We start from the raw sequence: 21,727 nt of genomic DNA, 5'->3' as shown, positions 1-21,727 counted from the left end.
ATTTGCGTCGAAGAGCACGGTTGGGTCTTGGTAGGTGTCGTCTGAACTGAACTGACCCTGATGAGGTCGTAGGTCAAATCTTCTTCCCATGATCACCAAGCTCTCCCTCTCTCTGGCGTTATGGTCTGTGCACCCCATCAATGGAGGCTCCACAAATAAAAGGCCTGTGAGCCGAGTCGACAGCAACGACTTGTCAGGAAGAGACAAGGTCAGCATAAATTGCGTAAAGAGCGTTTATCGCTACACCGACCTCACCCACATCACCCGGCAGGACAGACGGCGTGTGATTTGTTTGTGAATCCTCATCTGGCCTGAATAATGCATGCGTCCTTCTCTTCCAGGTGAAGGTGAAGCTCCAGGAATGATTTCCCAAACGGTGTCTCGCCGCTTCCAGCTCATTTCCATCTGACGCCTGAAAGGAAAAGGACATGAGCGAGTCAAACATCAGCCACCTGCTGGCTCCGCCCTCCTCCGGCAAGGCGGATCACTACGTAGACCACTACGTAGACCACTACGTAGATCACTACGTAGACCAGTACGATCTGGACTACGGCACCCCCCCCGATGAGATCCCGGACACCACACAGGGTCAGGCCTTCTTCGTGGCCACCATCGTCATCGGCGTGGTCTTGGTCTGCATCATACTGGTCTGCGGCGTGGGAAACCTCATCTTCATCGCCACGCTGACTCGCTACAAGAAACTACGCAACCTCACCAACCTGCTCATCGCCAACCTGGCCATCTCCGACTTCCTGGTGGCGGTGGTGTGCTGTCCCTTCCTGGTGGACTACTACGTGGTCAAGCAGCTGTCGTGGGACCACGGCCTGGTGCTGTGCGCGTCCGTCAACTATCTGCGCACCGCGTCGCTCTACGTGTCTACCAACGCCCTGCTGGCCATTGCGGTGGACAGGTGAGTCCCAACGAGGAAGACCTGCCCCCAACCACATGCCCCCAGAGGTCTAATGTACCACTGTTTGTTGTAAAAGTCCTCCAAATATCTTCTACCTTTGAATAACCAGGACTAGCGCGCCGACTGCCGCCATCTTGGCATAACGCTGGTAAATCTTTGCCATGTTCATTCTTCCGTTTTGGCATTTTTGTTCAGGAAGCGACGGGAAGCCCATGTAGACTTGACACAGACCCCCCCCCCCACATCGGAACACTGGACAAATTCAGATTTGGCAGATAGTCGCTTTCTGTTGAAATGGTCTTCATGTGTCTTTGCTGTGTGGATACAGGAGTGACAGATGAACCACTCGGATGAATAATGTTATGAATAATCGTTGTACATACGTAGTATTATGGTTCAAAGTTGAATAATACAAATGGTGGTGGCTGAAACCCCGAGGCGACGGGTTTAATGAGTTTTTGGCCAATCATTGATCAATTCCTCCAAGGCCGATCACTGTGCCTGCTCGTGTTTTCATGTCTAACTTTCCGTGTGCGCTAATTGAATCATTACAAGGCTCGTCTCGGCCAAACGTAGATACAAAGCATCCCCGAACACCTGCTATCCCTTTAAACCATCATCAATCATTCTGCTGCAATGCATTATGGGAAGGAGATGAACCTGCCTCTGTCGTCTCAGGTACATGGCCATCGTCCATCCCATGAAGCCCCGCATGAAGTATGAAACAGCCTACTGCCTGATAACCGGGGTCTGGATTATTCCCGTCCTCATCTCCATTCCGTCAGCCTACTTTGCCTCTGAGACCACGTACCCCCACGGCGGGACCACCACCAGCCCAAGCGCTCACAAAGTCTTCTGTGCTCAGATCTGGCCGGTGGACCAACAGGCCTACTACCGCTCCTACTTTTTGTTCGTCTTTGCCGTGGAGTTTGTTGGACCGGTCGTCGTCATGGCAATGTGCTATACCCAAATTTCCCGCGAGCTCTGGTTCAAGAACGTTCCAGGTTTCCAGACGGATCAAATAAGGAAGCGTCTGCGCTGTCGCCGCAAAACCGTGATGGTCCTCATCGGGATCCTGATGGCCTACATCCTGTGCTGGGCGCCCTACTACGGCTTCACCATCCTGCGAGACTTCCATCCCACGCTGATCTCCCGCCAAAAGCATTCCCTGGTGGTCTTCTACGTCATTGAATGCCTCGCCATGAGCAACAGCATGATCAACACCTTCTGCTTCGTCAGCGTCAAGAACAACTCAGTGAAGTACCTAAAGAAGATCGTGCTGCTGCGCTGGAGGTCCACGTACGCCCCCAGTCGGACTGCGGACGAGCTGGATTTAAGGACGGTGTCTTTGCCGGTCACGGAGGAGATAGAATGCATCCATCTGAAGTGAAGCGAGCCAATGGCGACACTGAGGCTGGGTTGCAGGGCTTTCTGGTTCTTGTTTTGAAGTGACTTGCCCTGACGGAACACCCGAAACAACCCCAAGGCGCCAGAATGCAGGGCAACCACCTCACGACTGGCAACGTCGGCCAACGATATCAAACGCTTGGCCACGTTCCATCATTTTTGTGAGTGGATCAATACATATTTGGATCTATTTTTCATGTTGACCAATCACATAACTGATGCTTACTGTAGTATTTGAGTCAAATGTCAAATGAGGTTGATTGGGTCAACCCAAGGTCAGCAGAAGGCACCAAAACAAAATGAGGTGCAGAAATGTGGGCAGATGTTGATTGGAGTACCTCCACCTACCGACCGCTGGTGGTCTACAGCACCAAGCTGACGTTGTCACCCCCGTCCCCCCCGTCCCCCCCGTCCCCCCGTCCCCCCCGTCAGCCTTGAATTTCACCGGCTACGCTAGCACTGCAGAGTATGACGCCCGGTTTGGGCTGTTTCTTATGTGGTCGTTTGACGAGTGTATGCGCCCCAGGATGACGTCTCACATATTTCCTTAGGAAGTAGACATTGCTGCCGGGTGTCCTTCACACCTTGGTGGCCATTTCAGGGATTTTGTGCAACAGGAGTCATATTTTCTTAACCAAATGATGAAGAAAGAGAAGGAATTCCGGCGACGGCCGTGGGTGGGGACGTCTGTCCGGAGGAGTGGGTGGCTGGGTGGATGAGTGGTGGGACATTGCTGTGAGCGACTTCATCCAAGCCTTTAGATGACGTACATGACGGACATATGCAACCTGCCCCTTCAGACTTGAGTAGCCTGGATAAGCCTGGATAAGTATCGGATTGATATCAACATACGAGCGAGGTCGGAGTGGCACTTGATAACATCAGAAATGTACCGTTCAGGCTGACATGAACGAGTCAATGAAGGTCACATGGGGGCCAAACACGTGGACCTGACCTGCGGTGTGATCATAGCCATAGAGTAGCCAAGTCAGCAGTGTGTCTGCCGTTCTTGTATTGACTGTTTTGGTATTGAGTGTTGTGTGTTGTTGTTATTGTGTGTTGTGTTGTGTTCTTTGTACAGTGTGAGTTACATTTGGCTTCACCAAACTCCCTTTACATCACAGTCAAGGAACGGAAGTCGACCATAACCCAAGGACTTATGTTTTTGGGCTTTTTTAAAGGAAAATAAATCATATGTTGGGGTCACTATGGTAACACAATGAAACCATATCCAACAGCGGAAGCATGGAAGCACAATAGAAGCACAATAGAAGCACAATAGAAGCACAATAGAAGCACAATAGAAGCACAATAGAAGCACAATAGAAGCACGGTTGATGTTCCTTTCAAGCTGTCATGTTACTGATTGATGTTGCCAGACGTTAAATGTCACATGATGCTTTCTGTGAACCACCGTACGTCTTTACTAGCAGCACAGTTTGATGTTTCCCTCTGAAAGTCGTTTATTGACGGTGTGGATATTGTCGTGTGCTGATTGCTGGCCTTTAGTGACGTGTTGGTTGCCAGGTGGATTTTTCTGTGAGCCGATGTGTCTTAGCTTGAGCATGTATACGCTTTCGTTGTATTGAACTGATGCAGCTGCCAATAAAGTGGATTTTTCCTACGGGGGTCTTTTTGGAGGTACAATCATAAGAAAGCCAAACAAATGAGCAAACTCTTAGGGAACGTCAATAAAACATAAAATACACATCTGCATGGTCTTACATCCTTGCAGCAAGCGCTAACTTAAATACGACCTGATTTCTATGTTGACAAACACAATGGCCATTAGCACGGCCTCACAGCCATAAGGCGACTGCAAATACTCAATACAATGTTTGTACTCCAATGCAGTATTTATTGGAAACAAGACTAATAGGACATCAACTAGAAATAGAAACATCGACTATGGTGGACGTTGGCATGGCCTTACAGCCGTGCAGCAAGAGCAAACCTCAATGGCGGTGAGGAAGATGAAATGATAAAATAGAAGAAAGCATGGTGAGGCGATGCAAACCCAAGTTTGTTCATCCTGAGAAGAGATCAGTCGGACTTCAATCCTTCGTGGAGTGGAAGATGGAGAGGAAGCCTTGAAGGAAGTGCCTGTTCTCAGGTCCCACGCCCCTGCGTGGATCAGTGTGTTTGCATCTCACTGCTGTAGTTCTAGCTCGTGGCAGTCTAGGGTTTGGACTATGTTTGTGTGCGAGCTGAGGTGATAGCCTGAGATGCAACCTTGTTAATCCTCCGGTGCCTCTGTTGTTTCGTTGCAGCCATCTCTAAGCGTATGCAAGCAAGCCTTGGCTGTACTGTATGCAATGCATATTCATAAGTAGGATACATTCATGGTGTTGGGTGCATCGTTTCCTTAGCCCTTTTTCTTACCCTTCATGTTGAGCGTTATTCATGACTACACTGTTTATGTAGTTATGGCGCTTTCTGCGTATTGATTAGTGTGTCTTGGACGTGTAGATGTTTAATGAGGCGAGGTCACTTGAAGCCATGAATAATACGCTAACGGCTAACAGGCCCCGTTGCAGAACAGCAGGATGCCACACATGAGAAGCAACCTCAAGCGCTCTTCCCAATAAGCTGCAGAGAAGACAAGCTCCGCATGTTGAGGCCCGATGTGGAGCTGTTCGTGGTGCTAAATGACGTTCTTCCTGCAGGTGACACTTGATGGAAATGGCTAAAAATAAATGTATATTTATTTTATTTTATTTTTTTATTTAAATTTATAAGAGCACAACTACGACTTACGTGCTTTGACTAGTTAGCTCGCTACCCTCCTCATCATCAAAGTGCTCCCTGTCACATCATGCGGCGGCGTCGTGCCACAGCTTTCCGGTCAGGCCACCAATATGATCGTTGGGTGTTCTGTAGGGGGGCCTCACCCCTCCCCCGCCCCTAATGACCGTTCCCTCACGCTCACGTTGCCTGCGGCCAAATCGTGACTAATGACCCCGCTGGCCGCCTGGCCTCGTGCCCTCTTTAAGAAGAATCTGGATCAATAGTCGGCCTTTTGCCAGCTTAAATGAAGAAGTGAGCGTTCGCCCAGCTGACACGTTTCCGTCAATGATGGCTTCCTTCGTGTCGACCTGCTCAGCTACTTACGCCACGTCTGACAAGAAGTAGGAAGAAACACATTTGACTTCATCCAAGTCAGCAATTACTCATTCTTTTACATCCCGAGGTCAAACGTTGGTGTTTGTTGGGGGAGAAGGTGCTAGTACACGACTAAAATATTCATGGCGTCATTTACATAATACGAATAAACACAAAGAAATGTCATTCAATGACATAATACTGAATGGCCAAACAATCATTAGAATTCACTACAAATATTTACAGTAAATACATTGAATGAATGAAGTAATACATCATTAAAATATTACTAAATACTAAATACTAAACCTAACTATATATTCATTAAAATACTGAATAATACATCAATAAGACTACACGATACTAAATAATGATGCATGTAACAAATCAAAGGGATGCTATTAATAATAACAAATGTCATTCATACCAATGATCTTAAATATGTACGTAAATGGACAGCAACCTTCTACCAACATATTCACTAGCTCTCCTCTGGACTAGCTCTCCTCTGGACTAGCTCTCCTCTGGACTAGCTCTCCTCTGGACTAACTCTCCTCTGGACTAGCTCTCCTCTGGACTAGCTCTCCTCTGGACTAACTCTCCTCTGGACTAACTCTCCTCTGGACTAGCTCTCCTCTGGACTTGCTCTCCTCTGGACTAGCTCTCCTCTGGACTAGCTCTCCTCTGGACTAGCTCTCCTCTGGACTAACTCTCCTCTGGACTAGCTCTCCTCTGGACTAACTCTCCTCTGGACTAGCTCTCCTCTGGACTTGCTCTCCTCTGGACTAGCTCTCCTCTGGACTAGCTCTCCTCTGGACTAACTCTCCTCTGGACTAGCTCTCCTCTGGACTAGCTCCCCTCTCTCCCAACCATCCTCTCAGTCTGGCCCAAAGGACTTTATCTCCAAGGCCATGTAATGTATGTAATGTCCCTCCTTCCTGATCCTATCCATCCTGGTCACTCCCAATGAGAAACTCAGCATCCTCATCTCTGCTACGTCCAGTTCTGCTTCCTGTCTCTAGACCAAACAACATGGCTGGTCTCACCACAGTTTTGTATACCTTTCCTTTGATTCATCATGTGACGAGGAAGAGGATGCGGGATGGAAGACGATGGTCACCTGGTTCATCATGTGACGAGGAAGAGGATGCGGGATGGAAGACGATGGTCACCTGGTTCATCATGTGACGAGGAAGAGGATGCGGGATGGAAGACGATGGTCACCTGGTTCATCATGTGACGAGGAAGAGGATGCGGGATGGAAGACGATGGTCACCTGATTCATCATGTGACGAGGAAGAGGATGCGGGATGGAAGACGATGGTCACCTGATTCATCATGTGACGAGGAAGAGGATGCGGGATGGAAGACGATGGTCACCTGATTCATCATGTGACGAGGAAGAGGATGCGGGATGGAAGACGATGGTCACCTGATTCATCATGTGACGAGGAAGAGGATGCGGGATGGAAGACGATGGTCACCTGATTCATCATGTGACGAGGAAGAGGATGCGGGATGGAAGACGATGGTCACCTGGTTCATCATGTGACGAGGAAGAGGATGCGGGATGGAAGACGATGGTCACCTGGTTCATCATGTGACGAGGAAGAGGATGCGGGATGGAAGACGATGGTCACCTGGTTCATCATGTGACGAGGAAGAGGATGCGGGATGGAAGACGATGGTCACCTGATTCATCATGTGACGAGGAAGAGGATGCGGGATGGAAGACGATGGTCACCTGATTCATCATGTGACGAGGAAGAGGATGCGGGATGGAAGACGATGGTCACCTGATTCATCATGTGACGAGGAAGAGGATGCGGGATGGAAGACGATGACGTCCGTAGAAGGTTATGTTTATCGTGTGCTTTGCTGGTTTAAGTGCTCTCTCAGACATTATTGGATCGGTGAAGCATTTCATGAGCCCGAGTCGGGATTGGTGGGAGCTGATAGGAAGACAACCTGATAGAGACAGCCCCCCACCCCCCCACCCCCCATGTACCTGGGGGAGGATATTCCGTCTTTATTTGGAAGCATTGATGAGCTTACTGCCTGGTGGACGAGGTAGAGATATTGGCCATTTCCTCCTGTGAGAAGCTGCAGGCTAACTTGCAGGAGGACGCCGTCTAGACGCACTTCCTCATAGCCCCCCCCCCCCTTAAGATGACGAATTGAGGGAATTATTTGAAGATGTCCTCGTGTCCACTAGAATAGATTTACTGAGCCGGTCTCCAGTGGCGGGCATCGAGCTTTCTTTGCTTTTTATTTGTCTGCTGTGTGTCTCCTCTTTAGAGGAGGTGGACTTCTTACGATACGAGTCGTTTATGGCAGATGCAAGACTCAACAAATCCATCAGCACAGCAGTTAGAAGACAAACAAAATCAGTCGATATTTGCATTTGTATTTAAATGTATTTAAAAGTCAAAACATGCAGGCCATGGCACGCCATGGCTAAGACTAACACGCCACGGCTAAGACTAACACGCCATGGCTAAGACTAACACGCCACGGCTAAGACTAACACGCCACGGCTAAGACTAACACGCCATGGCTAAGACTAACACGCCATGGCTAAGACTAACACGCCATGGCTGGGACGGGCACGCCATGGCTAAGACTAACACGCCATGGCTAAGGCTAACACGCCATGGCTAAGACTAACACGCCACAGCTAAGACTAACACGCCATGGCTAAGACTAACACGCCATGGCTGAGACGGGCATGCCACAGCTAAGACTAACACGCCATGGCTAAGACTAACACGCCATGGCTAAGACTAACACGCCATGGCTAAGACTAACACGCCATGGCTAAGACGGGCACGCCATGGCTAAGACTAACACGCCATGGCTAAGACTAACACGCCACGGCTAAGACTAACACGCCATGGCTAAGACTAACACGCCATGGCTAAGACTAACACGCCATGGCTAAGACTAACACGCCATGGCTAAGACTAACACGCCATGGCTAAGACTAACACGCCATGGCTAAGACTAACACGCCATGGCTAAGACTAACACGCCATGGCTGAGACGGGCACGCCATGGCTAAGACTAACACGCCATGGCTAAGACTAACACGCCACGGCTAAGACTAACACGCCATGGCTAAGACTAACACGCCATGGCTAAGACTAACACGCCATGGCTAAGACTAACACGCCATGGCTAAGACTAACACGCCACGGCTAAGACTAACACGCCATGGCTAAGACTAACACGCCATGGCTAAGACTAACACGCCATGGCTGAGACGGGCACGCCACGGCTAAGACTAACACGCCACGGCTAAACTAACACGCCACGGCTAAGACTAACACGCCACGGCTAAGACTAACACGCCACGGCTAAGACTAACACGCCATGGCTAAGACTAACACGCCATGGCTAAGACTAACACGCCACAGCTAAGACTAACACGCCATGGCTAAGACTAACACGCCACGGCTAAGACTAACACACCATGGCTGAGACGGGCACGCCACAGCTAAGACTAACACGCCACGGCTAAGACGGGCACACCATGGCTGAGACAGATGTGCCTTCAAATGCTTTGTTGGTTTTACTTGATGTTAGATCTTACACTTCTCTCTAGACTAGCATGACCACCACATGGGAACAAATGTTCCCTAATACTAGAACTCTTGGTCTCTTGGTCTCTTGGTCTCTTGGTCTCTTGGTCTCTTGGTCTCTTGGTCTCTTGGTCTCTTGGTCTCTTGGAACGTGAACCAACAAAACGAAACGTACATAAATCAGTCGTCTTTGACTTGATGAAGCTCAGATGAGAAGAAGAGAAAAAGAAGAGTGGAGTGGCGTGGACACTTCACAGCATGTTTTCATGAGTACTAACGAATCTAACCTACTACTCAACACGGTTCCCCAAATACTGTATAAATATTGATAATAATTCATTCACAGTATGACGCCATTGTTGCCGGGGCTCACAATACAGGAGTTGGCATTTGGCGCACCCCAGTGGCCAAATGGCGCAGCGCACCATACAGTGGGGAGAGAGAATCACTATTTTAATAAATATCGTATTTTCTAGCCCTCTATTTGCGTGTATGAGATATTAATTACAAATGTAAACTCATACAGACGACGAAGATCAGTAACAGTATTCATATATATATATGTATGTGTGTGTGTTTATAATGCTACATTTTATAATTAGGAGGCGGTTTCCTCTGCTCGAACTACCAAGTTATTCCATTTAGGAATAAGGAATTCTACTTTATGGAAATTCACTTACCACGCTTGGTCTGGAACCAATCAATCACCACAACCGAGGTTTTTGTGTTTCCTATTTGGGTTTGTGGTGTTCATCTTGGACTGAATAAGGAAAAGTGACGTCATGGAAGCATTCACTGACTTCTATTTAATGCAGAGCAGCTCGCTAAAATGAAGAAAGAAAGAGTTGAAGCCAAAGTGGACTAGGAAGTGTGAAATGTCTGTGCGTGGAAGATAACACTTTTTGAAAGCGGAAGTCTGGTGTGTGTGTGTGTGGGGGGGGTGGAGCGAAGCAATCATGAAGCTGGAATGATGAATGATTGTGTAAGAAGTTTGATCCAGCATCATCTTCTTCTACTCTCAATCACTTCCCGCTTTTAGACGCCGCCTGGACCGCCTGGATCCAGTCCTTCCTCTCCTCGCCGGAGGCCGCCTGGAGGAAGTACTGCTTCTCATCCCTGGTGATGATCTCAAACAGGTTGCCTTCGATGTCATATTTTTTGGCTTTTGTGGGACGGGGGGGGGGGGGGGGGAGGGGGGGTCATGGTTTTAGAAAAGGAAGAGAATGGAATAAAAATAGAACCGTCACCCACCATCAGGCACAAAGTCCGCAGCTGTGACCACGCAGCCTCGCAGGTAGATGGCCCCCAGGGGGTCATCACCCTGGCGTACAGGAGAAGAAGAATAAGGCAAAGAAGGAATTCTTGGACGTCTCCGTGCTCACCTTGGTGGGATCGTAGTAATGCATGTACGCGGGATCGGTTCTCAGAATGAACTTGCGGACTTTCCAGTTTTTCCTCCTGTGGCCCTGAGAGCGTCCATGATCGTCACGTGATCACGTGATCACACGGACTTCCTGTACGGAGAAAGGCAGCTTACCTGCTTGAGCAGGCATCCTTGTTTGACGATGTTTCCTCTGAATTCCTCCTTCACGAGCGCGTCCTCGTCGCTGGAGTAGCCTTCGCAGTAGAAGCCGCTGTCGGCCTGGCGGATGGAAGACACATCCGTCATGAACGATGATCTTTATCCATAAACACATCAGAACTCCGTTTGGGAAGTTCACTTATGGAGTTTTGATACTCAATTGGAAACAGGAGTTCAGAACATTCAGATAGATTCAACTGTTGAATGAAATGTTCCTGTGGATGACATGTCTTCTAAGCCCGCATGGAACCACAGACTTCCCTCTCCCCAGCTACTTTGCCCAGCTTCTCCTGGCACATCCACAGGCTTTCCCAGGACCCGTTGGAGGGGTCCTGGGTGAAATTCCTGCCGTTGACTTACAAAGTAGTAAAAAGCATCAGTCTGGTCCAGGAAGACGGACTTCTCCCCGCTGTCCGCCCCCTCTTTTGAGAGGTCCCCGGCAGGCTGCAGGAAGCCCTCGTTCAGGAGCCCCGTGGCCAACATCAGCGCCTCCGGTCTGTTCCTGGCCTTCTCCTTGGAAGTCAGCCACTCGATCACCGTGGAGCCTTGGAAGCAAGCGGGGGGTCAGCGTGACCTTTGCATCGTCCACAGGAGAAGGTCAAGAGAAGAAATGGTACCCGTGAAGCAGTGGTTGAAGATGCGGTTGTCTCGCTCCAGTTTTAACTCCTTGATGCCTTCAGTCTGGTCCCTCAGGAGCGTGTAGAGAAGACTGACGGAACACAACGTTAACACTTCATGGAAATTTCACCAGGAATTCTTTTATTCCCGGTTCTTACTTCAGGTTGACCGTGTCTGGCAGGCGAATGGAGCGTCTTGTGGACCTCCTGGCGAACCTCTTCCCCCCCTGCAGGCAAGCGATGGCCCTCTTGATGTCCTTCACCCACAGTTCTCGCTCCTCCACGTGCGAGGCCTGGAAGAAGTGGTCCTGCTTCTTGTGCGTGGCGATCTTGAACACCAACTGGAGAAGAAAGCGCAAAGTCAAACCGGGAACCTCCAAAACCTGGAATCTTTATTCCTGCTTGCGTACCACTCGATTTCCCCAATCCTGGCACGGACTGACTAGCGTGGCCCCCTTCAGAGGGATCATCCCTTTGGGAGTCTGGTCTGTTTTCTTCTTGTAGAATTCCAGCCCATCTTCAGACAGCACCGCCCACACGGCGGTCCAGGAGCTCAGCAGCGTACGCTGTGGGCGACACAGGATGAGATCATGTGACATGTCAAACATCATCAGGAAACGTTTACGTTTGCGCCATTCAACACGTCTGAAAAGGAGCTGGAAGAAGCGGAGTGTATTTGATGTTCCTGACAGCCAACAATCAGGGCAGGCGAGGTAGACGCCACCAAAGAGAAGATAAAGCAATAAATGGCCCTCATGGAGGAGATGCTGCAGCTGAACTTCCACATGGAGCCCAGTGATGGTGATGGTGCTTGGGCCAGCAGAGAAGGCGTTGCAGGCCTGGATTGCATCCCACGATATTCCCTGATATTCATATACTAGATATTCACTTGGAAAAGTTTTCCCTGGTTTCCCCATTATTTCTGATGTTTTCTTTTTGCAGCCATCTTGCTCCGATGCGGCCGAGCTAGAGTCCTGCTGCCTTGGACCGATGAAGGTCCTGGTAGCTGGGATGGAGGAGGCCTTTCGTCTGCGAGAGGCCAGGTTCTCAGGTGAAGGATGTTCTGGATCTATGCTAGCAGTCCAAAGTATGTTGTGTACCAAACACTCAATGATGATTCTTCGTGTACATGAAAGGAATATTTGCAGTAGCTGAGCTTAGAAGGTATTTCCACACAATACACAGTACACAGTACACAGTACACAGTACACAGTACACAGTACACCAGTGAACTCCACCAACAGCTGTCGCCTGTGATGAGGAAGTGACCCGTGTTACCTTTTTCACCAAGTATCCTTCTCTGATCTGCTGGGGTTCCATCCCGTTGCTCCTTCTTCTCCTTCTTGTCCTTCTTCTCCTTCTTCTGCCTGCTTGTCTCCTCCTTTATCAGAATCCCATCCCAGCTCCTCCACCAGCTTTCAATGCATCAGCTGCAGCGCCTCCACACCGCAAACGGCAAGCAGGAAGTGTCCCAAGGGCGGGTGTGAGTGTTTAATCTGCTTCCTCTTTCTATAAATGTTACTCAAATGTTCTCACCCATTTCCGCCTGCTGGGACAGTATGGTGGAAACATCATCCTGGACGTGCTCCTGGCCCATATTAGGAAATATTACTGTAGTACTATGATCGTGATTATGACTACTGCAGGATGTCGATGCTTCCTGTGTCAAAGTTGAATCAGACAGCCGACTAATAAAAAGCCAAGTGTCTTCATCCTGAGTGTGAGATGTTGGCCATGAGCACAAGAACATTGGAATTCATGGAATAACGTCCAGGTAAGGTCCTCCTGCGTACGTTTGGACCGCTACGCATAGTGGAGATGGACTACTGCCTGCTTGCCCGTGCTCTTAAAGACATGATGACACCTGCTCTGCCAGGGAATAAGAAGATGTAGCAGGAGGGATCACTGTTGTCAACTTAACGACTAATCTGACTCCTATTTCGTCATTTGGGGGCCCAAGGCAAACCCAGGCATCCACCCACCATGAGGTTGCTACTTACAGCCATGTTCATATACTACCCCCCTAAACCAACCAAGTTGGTTGATGTAAATATTCATATTCACAACTACTACTTTGAAGTACTAATACATGGGAATATGAAAATTCCTCCATCAGGCAGCCGGACTCACCCTAAGAGAGCGGGCGAGGAGCGAGCACATCTCGCCCGGATGGCGTCCTGGAACGCCTTCTGGGCATGCCCATCCAGGAGGTGGTTTAGGAATTGATGATTATACAATCATCAATTCTAATTATTAGTAATTCATTTGCCTCCATCACAAGCTTGACATGACTTCTATCCAAATTTAGGAGAATAAAAACGAAATAAAACAAATGTTTTCCTGGTTTTGTAGCCAATATTAATAATTATAACCCTATCTATGATATCTATGATATCATAGGTTTAGGCATATTTAAGTGGCTAGGAGTTCATCTTGCAATCATTCCCAGAACATACTGCGGTTCTCCTCTAGAGGGCGCCATAGGCATACTAGCAATAACATTATATAGCAAATATATGACAATATATATATACAATATATATGTATATTTCATATATAATATATGAAAGAAAGCCTCAAATGATCACAAAAATTCACAAAAACGCTTCATGCATTTTCACTGTATTGTCAAATATGGCGCTTGGATTGCAAATAAAAACACCCTGTTCTCCCCGTCCATGCGTGGCTTTTCTCCGGGGACTCCGGTCAGCCTCAGTGAGTTGAGTTTTGGACCATGAAGACCTTCTGGGAGTCCACCAGCTGTCATGTCTTTGCTAGCGCTGCAACAAATAGCAAACATTCCAACATTCCAACTGTTTCTTTGTCCTCGTATGATGTATTGCATAATATTTCATAATATGTTGACATATTGTATTTTCCCCAAATGATGAGTTTTTCTCATCAGTATTTAGTGTTTCATGTTTTTTAATATTATATATTATATGACTTTATTCTTAATGCTTGTCAAAGTCATGGCTTTCTGCATTCCGTTGTCATTTCTTTCTTCATGTCTACTTCCTGCTTGTATCTGTAGATTGTGCCCAGGGCCAATCAAACACAGCCGCAGGCCCGCTTTGCCCCCCCCCCTGTTCTCCAAACACAGGAGCTGAAATGTTTCGTACATTTGATTTCCCTTTTTAATTGCTAGCCTGAAGCTACCACAGGAAGTTGATGAATGGAGTTTGGCCAACACGTGTGGTTGGCAGCAGCGTGGCCCCATCAGCTCCATGTTGAGGCGGCAGGCGAGGGGGGGGGGGCGTTGTGGAGACCTTCTGGGAGAATAAAGCTGCCTCTCCTCCAGCTGGGCAGCATCTCCTCTGGCCTCGGTCACACAAAGCCGACTCCATCAGGCTCCCTCGTGGTGTTTGTCCTCCAAGGCGGCCATCATGCTGTTTGGGTTAGCATGGTGGTGATGGGGACACGCCTCCTGCTGTTGAGGATTCGCATTCATTAAAGGTGGACCCAGGAAAAGTCAGCTATGTGAACCACTATGCCAGGTGGACCAGTAAAAGTCAGCTATGTGAACCACTATGCCAGGTGGAGCCAGTAAAAGTCAGCTATGTGAACCACTATGTCAGGTGGACCTAGTAAAAGTCAGCTATGTGAGCCACTATGTCAGGTGGAGCCAGTAAAAGTCAGCTATGTGAACCACTATGTCAGGTGGACCAGTAAAAGTCACCTATGTGAAGCACTATGCCAAGTGGACCTAGTAAAAGTCACCTATGTGAAGCACTATGCCAAGTGGACCCAGTAAAAGTCAGCTATGTGAAGCACTATGCCAGGTGGAGCCAGTAAAAGTCAGCTATGTGAGCCACTATGCCAAGTGGACCTAGTAAAAGTCAGCTATGTGAAGCACTATGCCAGGTGGAGCCAGTAAAAGTCAGCTATGTGAAGCACTATGCCAAGTGGACCAGTAAAAGTCAGCTATGTGAAGCACTATGCCAAGTGGACCCAGTAAAAGTCAGCTATGTGAAGCACTATGCCAGGTGGAGCCAGTAAAAGTCAGCTATGTGAGCCACTATGCCAAGTGGACCTAGTAAAAGTCAGCTATGTGAAGCACTATGCCAGGTGGAGCCATTAAAAGTCAGCTATGTGAAGCACTATGCCAAGTGGACCAGTAAAAGTCAGCTATGTGAAGCACTATGTCAGGTGGACCTAGTAAAAGTCAGCTATGGGAAGCACTATGCCAAGTGGACCTAGTAAAAGTCAGCTATGTGAACCACTATGCCAAGTGGACCTAGTAAAAGTCAGCTCTGTGAACTGAGGCCATTTATCTGTTAGTCAGCTGAGTGAACCACTACACGAGGCTGACTGTATCATGATTGCAATATTATTGTCCCGCCCTATGTTCCCCGTTTGGGCTTTGGTTTCCCTTTTGAACACTCTGATTTTGTATTGGACTTCCTGTTTTGCCTCGTCTGCCTTTGTTGCCATGGTTACCCACACCTGTCCCTAATTTGTCCTCTATTTAGTTCAGGTGTGCGCTTCTCCCTTTGTGGGATCATTGTTAGTTTGTCCGTCAGCCAGTTGAGTTGCTTTTTCCTGTTGCTGCAATTATTGCACAAAATAAATATAGAATTATAATATATAATAATATATAATTATAAATATAAACATCATTTACCTGCAATTGGTCCTGCTGTCTGCATCCTGGGGTCCAACTTTAAAGCTCTCAAGCCGTACCGTGACAATTATGGTATGTAATAAGTTGGTTTGTACATGCAAGATGATTTCTGTTGTGTACTTTAGTACTTTTTCTGTTGTGTACTTTAGTACTTGTGTGTACTCTACTAGAGTACATGTACATGTACATGTGTACATGTGTCATGGTGCATTGAAACGTTGCCCACCAGCGTTGTGACATCCATCCGACCCATCAAAGCACGAGGGAGATAATCAATATGGCCGTCCAACGCTGGATGGCGCCAAAGAGCAACAAACGGAATTGGACGGCGGGTCGAGCGATGCAAGCCACTGCTTTAGATTCACTCTCTCCTTTTGAAGCTGAGCTCATTTGCTGACGCCGAGGCCATCCCGGTTTTTACCTGGCGCCCGTCAGGCAACGCGCACGGCCACCAGGAAAACTCCCTCGCTGGAAAACACCGTCCGCTCCGGAGAGCCGCCGGCGTCCGTGAACGCATCACAACTTCAGCCGGTGCGGGAGAAAGTGATCCCGGCACTGGTCACCGGCTGCCGGGGGACAGATTACACACGTCCCGGCTGGGGAGGCCCCCCCCCCGGGAAGGAAGATTAGAGGCTTGAGCGCATGTGAAGGACGCCGGGCAGGGAATTGGGTCATGCGCTGTGCAGCCTACCTGTTATCTTTACGCCGTCTTGTCTGAATATTTGCGCAATGACCTTTGGCGCACTTGGATACAGCGGACGCGCCTGTGAGGTAAGACGGTGCATCATCTTGTTTGCGGTGTAAGTGGAGCCATGGTGCGGCTGATGTTTACGCACGGATGCCACGCAATCGTCTTCGGGAGGAAACGCGCTAAAGCGGACGTTTGGGGCGGGCTGCCCCCGCTGTTGCACGGTCATTACCCACGCAGCGTGTTTCATCAAGTGTCCCGGGAGTCCACGCTTGCCGAGCTCTGGAGGCTGGAGGCAATTTGCGGACTGAGCTTCCAAATTGAAGACGATCGATACTCGGGATGATGCGTTCAAGTGTGCGTGTGCCGGCAGGGTTAAAGGAGTGTTTTCAGACGTGTATTGTAACCTTTGATCCAAGGCGCAGGTTGTGCACGTTGCTGTTTTATTTGGAGACATTTTGGACCCCGGAAGTGGGACGGCAGAATGAAACGTTCATGAGCTTTCTTGGAAACAGAATGGCTATAAAAATATCAACATGGTTTTGGAGTAGACCTTAAAGTGCACATGCATTTTGCACTGACTGAACATCTGACTGATCAAAGTTCACTTGATCCTAGAGTCGAGTCCACCAGGACCCCCCCCCCCCCATCAGGGGTCTCCAACAGGCAGCTCGCCACCTGATCACAAAGAGCCGACCGAGATCTTCCAGATCTTTTAACCGTGCGTCCAAGTTGGCTTAGAAAGTGTCCACAGGTATGAAAGTGAGAGTGAATGACTGGGATAGGCTCCAGCATCCCCCCACACCCCATGAATGAAGACACTGAGTGCACCCTGACTGTCACATGTCCGTGTCTTCTGGACGCTATTGTTGTGTTTAGAGGGCTGAAGTTGCCCTGACCTTTGGCCTTTGCCTAGCAAAGCTTAGCCGCCAATCACTTTGACCGTCTTGTTGCGTTGAAAGCAAATGTTGGCGTCCAACATTTCTCTGGAGAGATGTTTATGTTAGATCCATCATTCTTTGCAGCCTTGTCGCTATCATGGAATAGCGTTTAGAAGACATGATGCATTGTAGTTGTTTTGATGTTTTTCCTGTGTACTGGTGGAGTAGTATCCTTCTTCAGAATGAGTTTATGTTGGACTTTCAAGGTGTTAGTTTGTGGCAGTCGTCAGTGAAATGATGACCTGCCTATTTTGGAAAGGAAACCAAACTTCCAGTGTGCCTGGGATACTGTGAACATCCAGCAGCATCACGACATTTTGGTGTGACGACTATTTGGATAAAAATATACGGAGCCAAGTCCAGCATCTGCTGGATCTGCTGCCTTTGTTTACTCTGCTTTAGAGGCGTCGCCCTATGACGTCTCCTCCACAAATGATGCTGAGCTGCTAGCGAGCTCGTCATGGGCGGCACGTCAACTTTAAATGTCGTATGCGAATTGAGGCTTCGCTTTCAAAAGTGGAACAATGTAGACGATGATCCCAAACCATCTTTAAAACATCCGAGGAAAGTTGATGACTGATGTCAGGGACCAGTTCCCAGTTGCTGTTTTCATCGGCCATATGCTTTTCATTGAGCATATCAAAGTCGGGTCATGGTACCAGCTAAGTGGACTGGGACCACATGTGTGATGTCATCGCGTATTGTACCTAAAGAATGGCGGCTTATCCCGGCCAACGGGATCCTGGCACGGCACGGCTTACGATGAGTAAAGCTGTTATCTGCTCCTGAGGGAGATTTCTGTGTTGTGGTTCCTCTGCTGCTCCTCTGATGTGGATTTAGCCGATGAGAAGCTCGCTACAGGTTTTTCCGGGTTCTGCACCGCATCCTTGAAAGGCTTTTCTTTGGATGCAGGATGTGTCCGTCTCGTTGCCGGGGCTCACGTTTGGGAAACCAGAGATGAAGAGCAGCTTGGTTCCGGCCACTCTGCCCGCATTGATATTCCGCCTGGGTCCATCCCCCGCTCCATGGGGGGCCGTCGGCACGCTTCAGGCGGATGGCGAATGCAAATGTTGTTGACATGTTTGCATTGAAGAATATCTGATCAAATTCTCCACCATTGACCTCATGAGATCTTTAGTGAAGATATCATTTCTTTTGCTGTGCTAAGCAGCGCCCCTTTGCCTGCGCCCCTTTGCCTGCGCCCCTTTGCCTGCGCCCCTTTGCCAGCGCCCCAAGTGGCTCCTTCATTTCCTCCATTTGCAGCAGGATCGGGAATGTAATGAGATCTCCGAGCAGCTGGGAAGCATCCCAGATTTCAAAGGGGAGCCTTTCCAGCGGCATCAGGAGCCATCATGGCGCACCGTGTGGCCGTTCAGCCTCTTGAAGATTTATGGGTCGGCCAAGGAGAAAGATTTATCTGTCCCGAGTGCATGAAATTGCAATGCTCGGCAGTATCGCGTCCAGGGCCGGCCGGGGTGACTGATTTCGTTGGGGAAGGCAGGAAGTTGCGGCGAGGAACTCACGTACAAAACGGAGAGCTCGGACTCCGTTTCAGGTGATGAAGGCTGCTTTCATGGTGGCTTTTTTTTTTTTACGTGGCAGAAAAAGTATGGAAATGAGCACAAAAGGCTAACCGCAGGGGAGCGCCAAAGAAAAAGAAGAAGGTACAAATATGTTCCAAGGAGGTGAGGAAGGTTCCGACGAGGCCGCTGACATTTCCAACTTGCTGGGAAGCCGCCGCTCATTAGCATGTCATTATTTCCGAACCCCCGACTCACATCCTAAGTCACCTGGACCGGTCCTTCATGCCGCCGCTCCGTCTGCTTGATTGACAAACACTGACAGCGGCCGATGTTGTCAAGCTTTCCCTTTTGGTGGGGCGCTGCTTGGACTCGGAAAGATCAGGTACTCCACTCGGTGACTCGGCGCTAGGAGTGGAGTTACTACTTCATATGCCAGGACGAGTAACGATGTGCCTTCAGGTTCACCCGCATGATTGGAATGATGTCTGATGGGAAGCAGATGCATGCTGTCGTTTCCTTGGACGCCATTTTTAGTCCAAATGAGCCTTCTGAAAAAAGCCCCCCAAAGCCCCAGCAGGGCTCCATGAGCTGCATGCTAAGCTAGCTACAGCGACATTATTAGTTATTCACACCCAAGACCTACGTTACGGGCCTAGTGACACCTCGCCACAGGCCAGCCAGCCACTATCTACTGGCTGGCTCGCCACGAGCTCCCCATGCCTCAGGCCTCGAGCCAAAGGTGATGCTACGTATTAGAGCTGGCGCCCCTTCATGCGTGTGGAAGTGGTTCAGATACGTAAGATAAGCCATCCCAATGAGAAAATGCCGAGAAGCCACCAGTTTGGGTGGAGTGGAGACCCCCCCCCCCCCGTTTAGTGAGTGACAAGAAGCACAATCTCCACTCATCAAAGTTTAGGCTTTTCCATGCCATACTTTTTATATTCCGTGTATTAATATTGAATCCCTCGTTGGGGAAATGGACTTATGAGGGCCGGGTGTGGAACATGAACAGGAACAGGAACATGAAGTGGCCACATGGGAGTTTTCCAACACAATAAGGAACCCAAACGCACCTCCGAGATGATCAAGTCCTGTTGTCCGATTGATTGACGGGAATATGTACTGTGATATTGTGAGCGTCACGCCGGCTGATTGATGGCGTTCTTCCGTCCGTGGACGTAAACGTCTGAACAGTCCATCCCAGTCTGAAGTCGGTCTTTTCCGAGCATCAGCTCCAAGACGCTCCCTTCAAAGTGTGCCGGAGCCAAGCCGGACTGGATGTGAGAAGGCGTCCAGCTGGCCAGTGAAGCATGAAGGGAGATGATTGCATTTACTGTAAGCTATCACCGCGTGCCAAAGCCAACCGTCTCCAAATGAATCACGAGCCGACTTGTGGTGAATATTAAAATGCAACGTGCGGGTGCGATGCCGACGTGTTCCCTTTCATTCTCTTGTCCTCCACGCGCCTCTCATTCCCTGCAAGTGCGGCCCTGCTAGACGTGCTACACTTCACACCTCTTGGCGGCTGCGTTCCATTAGCACTCCAGGAAAACACGAGTACGCCCGGACCGGCTTTTATGGCTTTGCTTTGCATGTGGACCAGCACGTGTCCAATCACCAACATGACCACAAAGATATGCCCTCCTCAAGCCGCAGAAAACGTCCAATTCCATTACGGATGATGTCACTGATGGCGTAGGCGTTCAGCTTCACTTCCGAGAAAGGACAACAACAAAAGACAACAATAAGTCGACCAAAGTAGACCAGGAAGGACTAACTAAATAGTAAGAATAAGTCAACCAAAGGAGACCAGGAAGGACTAACTAAATAATAATAATTATAATAATAATTAGTCAACCAAAGTAGACCAGGAAGGACTAACTAAATAATAATAATAATAATAATTAGTCAACCAAAGTAGACCAGGAAGGACTAACTAAATAATAATAATAATAATAATAATAATTAGTCAACCAAAGTAGACCAGGAAGGACTAACTAAATAATAATAATTAGTCAACCAAAGTAGACCAGGAAGGACTAACTAAATAATAATAATAATAATAATAATAATTAGTCAACCAAAGTAGACCAGGAAGGACTAACTAAATAATAATAATAATAATAATAATAATAATTAGTCAACCAAAGTAGACCAGGAAGGACTAACTAAATAATAATAATAATTATAATAATAATTAGTCAACCAAAGTAGACCAGGAAGGACTAACTAAATAATAATAATTATAATAATAATTAGTCAACCAAAGTAGACCAGGAAGGACTAACTAAATAATAATAATAATTATAATAATAATTAGTCAACCAAAGTAGACCAGGAAGGACTAACTAAATAATAATAATTAGTCAACCAAAGTAGACCAGGAAGGACTAACTAAATAATAATAATAATAATAATAATAATTAGTCAACCAAAGTAGACCAGGAAGGACTAACTAAATAATAATAATAATAATAATAATTAGTCAACCAAAGTAGACCAGGAAGGACTAACTAAATAATAATAATAATTAGTCAACCAAAGTAGACTAAACTAAACGAGCTAAAATGCAAAGAGAATAGGTTTGATAAGGAGTCCATTATATTATTATATTGTTGTTTGATTATTCTACTGGCTTTACATTGGCGTGGATAGCTAGCTAGCTAGCTAGCTAGCGTGTCATCTGCCTAGCTTCTGGTCTTGGGACTCCAAATGTGACTTTTTTTAGCACAGTGACATTTTGCTTTAAATC

The 21,727-nt window shown here is 48.1% G+C and overlaps 3 protein-coding genes across 3 annotated transcripts in view; 2 read left to right on the top strand and 1 right to left on the bottom strand.

Annotated features, from left to right (window-relative positions):
- The first annotated feature begins 428 nt into the window (after nt 1–428).
- Nucleotides 429–2,712, top strand: prokr1b (prokineticin receptor 1b). Its single transcript, XM_058059255.2, has 2 exons — nt 429–910; nt 1,589–2,712. Exons 1-2 carry the CDS (start codon nt 429–431, stop codon nt 2,298–2,300), a joined length of 1,194 nt encoding a protein of 397 aa, XP_057915238.2. The 3' UTR covers nt 2,301–2,712.
- A 7,253-nt stretch (nt 2,713–9,965) lies between these two features.
- plek (pleckstrin) lies at nt 9,966–12,667 on the bottom strand. Its single transcript, XM_058058720.2, has 9 exons — nt 12,478–12,667; nt 11,610–11,765; nt 11,359–11,540; nt 11,200–11,291; nt 10,943–11,127; nt 10,538–10,642; nt 10,383–10,466; nt 10,252–10,321; nt 9,966–10,162 (listed from the first exon to the last, which is right to left on the bottom strand). Exons 1-9 carry the CDS (start codon nt 12,517–12,519, stop codon nt 10,023–10,025), a joined length of 1,056 nt encoding a protein of 351 aa, XP_057914703.2. The 5' UTR covers nt 12,520–12,667; the 3' UTR covers nt 9,966–10,022.
- A 3,575-nt stretch (nt 12,668–16,242) lies between these two features.
- Nucleotides 16,243–21,727, top strand: part of LOC131107862 (protocadherin-15) — a 104,806-nt gene continuing 99,321 nt past the window's right edge. The window contains exon 1 of the mRNA XM_078799314.1: nt 16,243–16,594. The gene's annotated coding sequence lies outside the window, so the exon portion shown is untranslated. The remainder of the gene's footprint in view (nt 16,595–21,727) is intronic.

Source organism: Doryrhamphus excisus, linkage group LG20 (assembly GCF_037039965.1).
Source record: "Doryrhamphus excisus strain RoL-2023G ecotype Guam linkage group LG20, RoL_Dexc_Guam_v1.1, whole genome shotgun sequence".
Classification (NCBI taxonomy): Eukaryota; Metazoa; Chordata; class Actinopteri; order Syngnathiformes; family Syngnathidae; genus Doryrhamphus; species Doryrhamphus excisus.
The sequence above is the reverse complement of the archived record's forward strand: the minus strand, read 5'-3'. Positions and strand labels throughout refer to the sequence as shown.

Excerpts from the sequence above, each read along its gene's own strand:
- prokr1b (XM_058059255.2), top strand. The coding sequence starts at position 429 with ATGAGCGAGTCAAACATCAGCCACCTGCTGGCTCCGCCCTCCTCCGGC. Across the intron at positions 911-1,588 it reads CTGGCCATTGCGGTGGACAG|GTACATGGCCATCGTCCATC; the intron begins GTGAGTCCCAAC and ends CTGTCGTCTCAG.
- plek (XM_058058720.2), bottom strand. The coding sequence starts at position 12,519 with ATGGAACCCCAGCAGATCAGAGAAGGATACTTGGTGAAAAAG. Across the intron at positions 11,541-11,609 it reads AGGATTGGGGAAATCGAGTG|TTGGTGTTCAAGATCGCCAC; the intron begins GTACGCAAGCAG and ends TTTCTTCTCCAG. Across the intron at positions 11,292-11,358 it reads CCAGACACGGTCAACCTGAA|TCTTCTCTACACGCTCCTGA; the intron begins GTAAGAACCGGG and ends GTGTTCCGTCAG.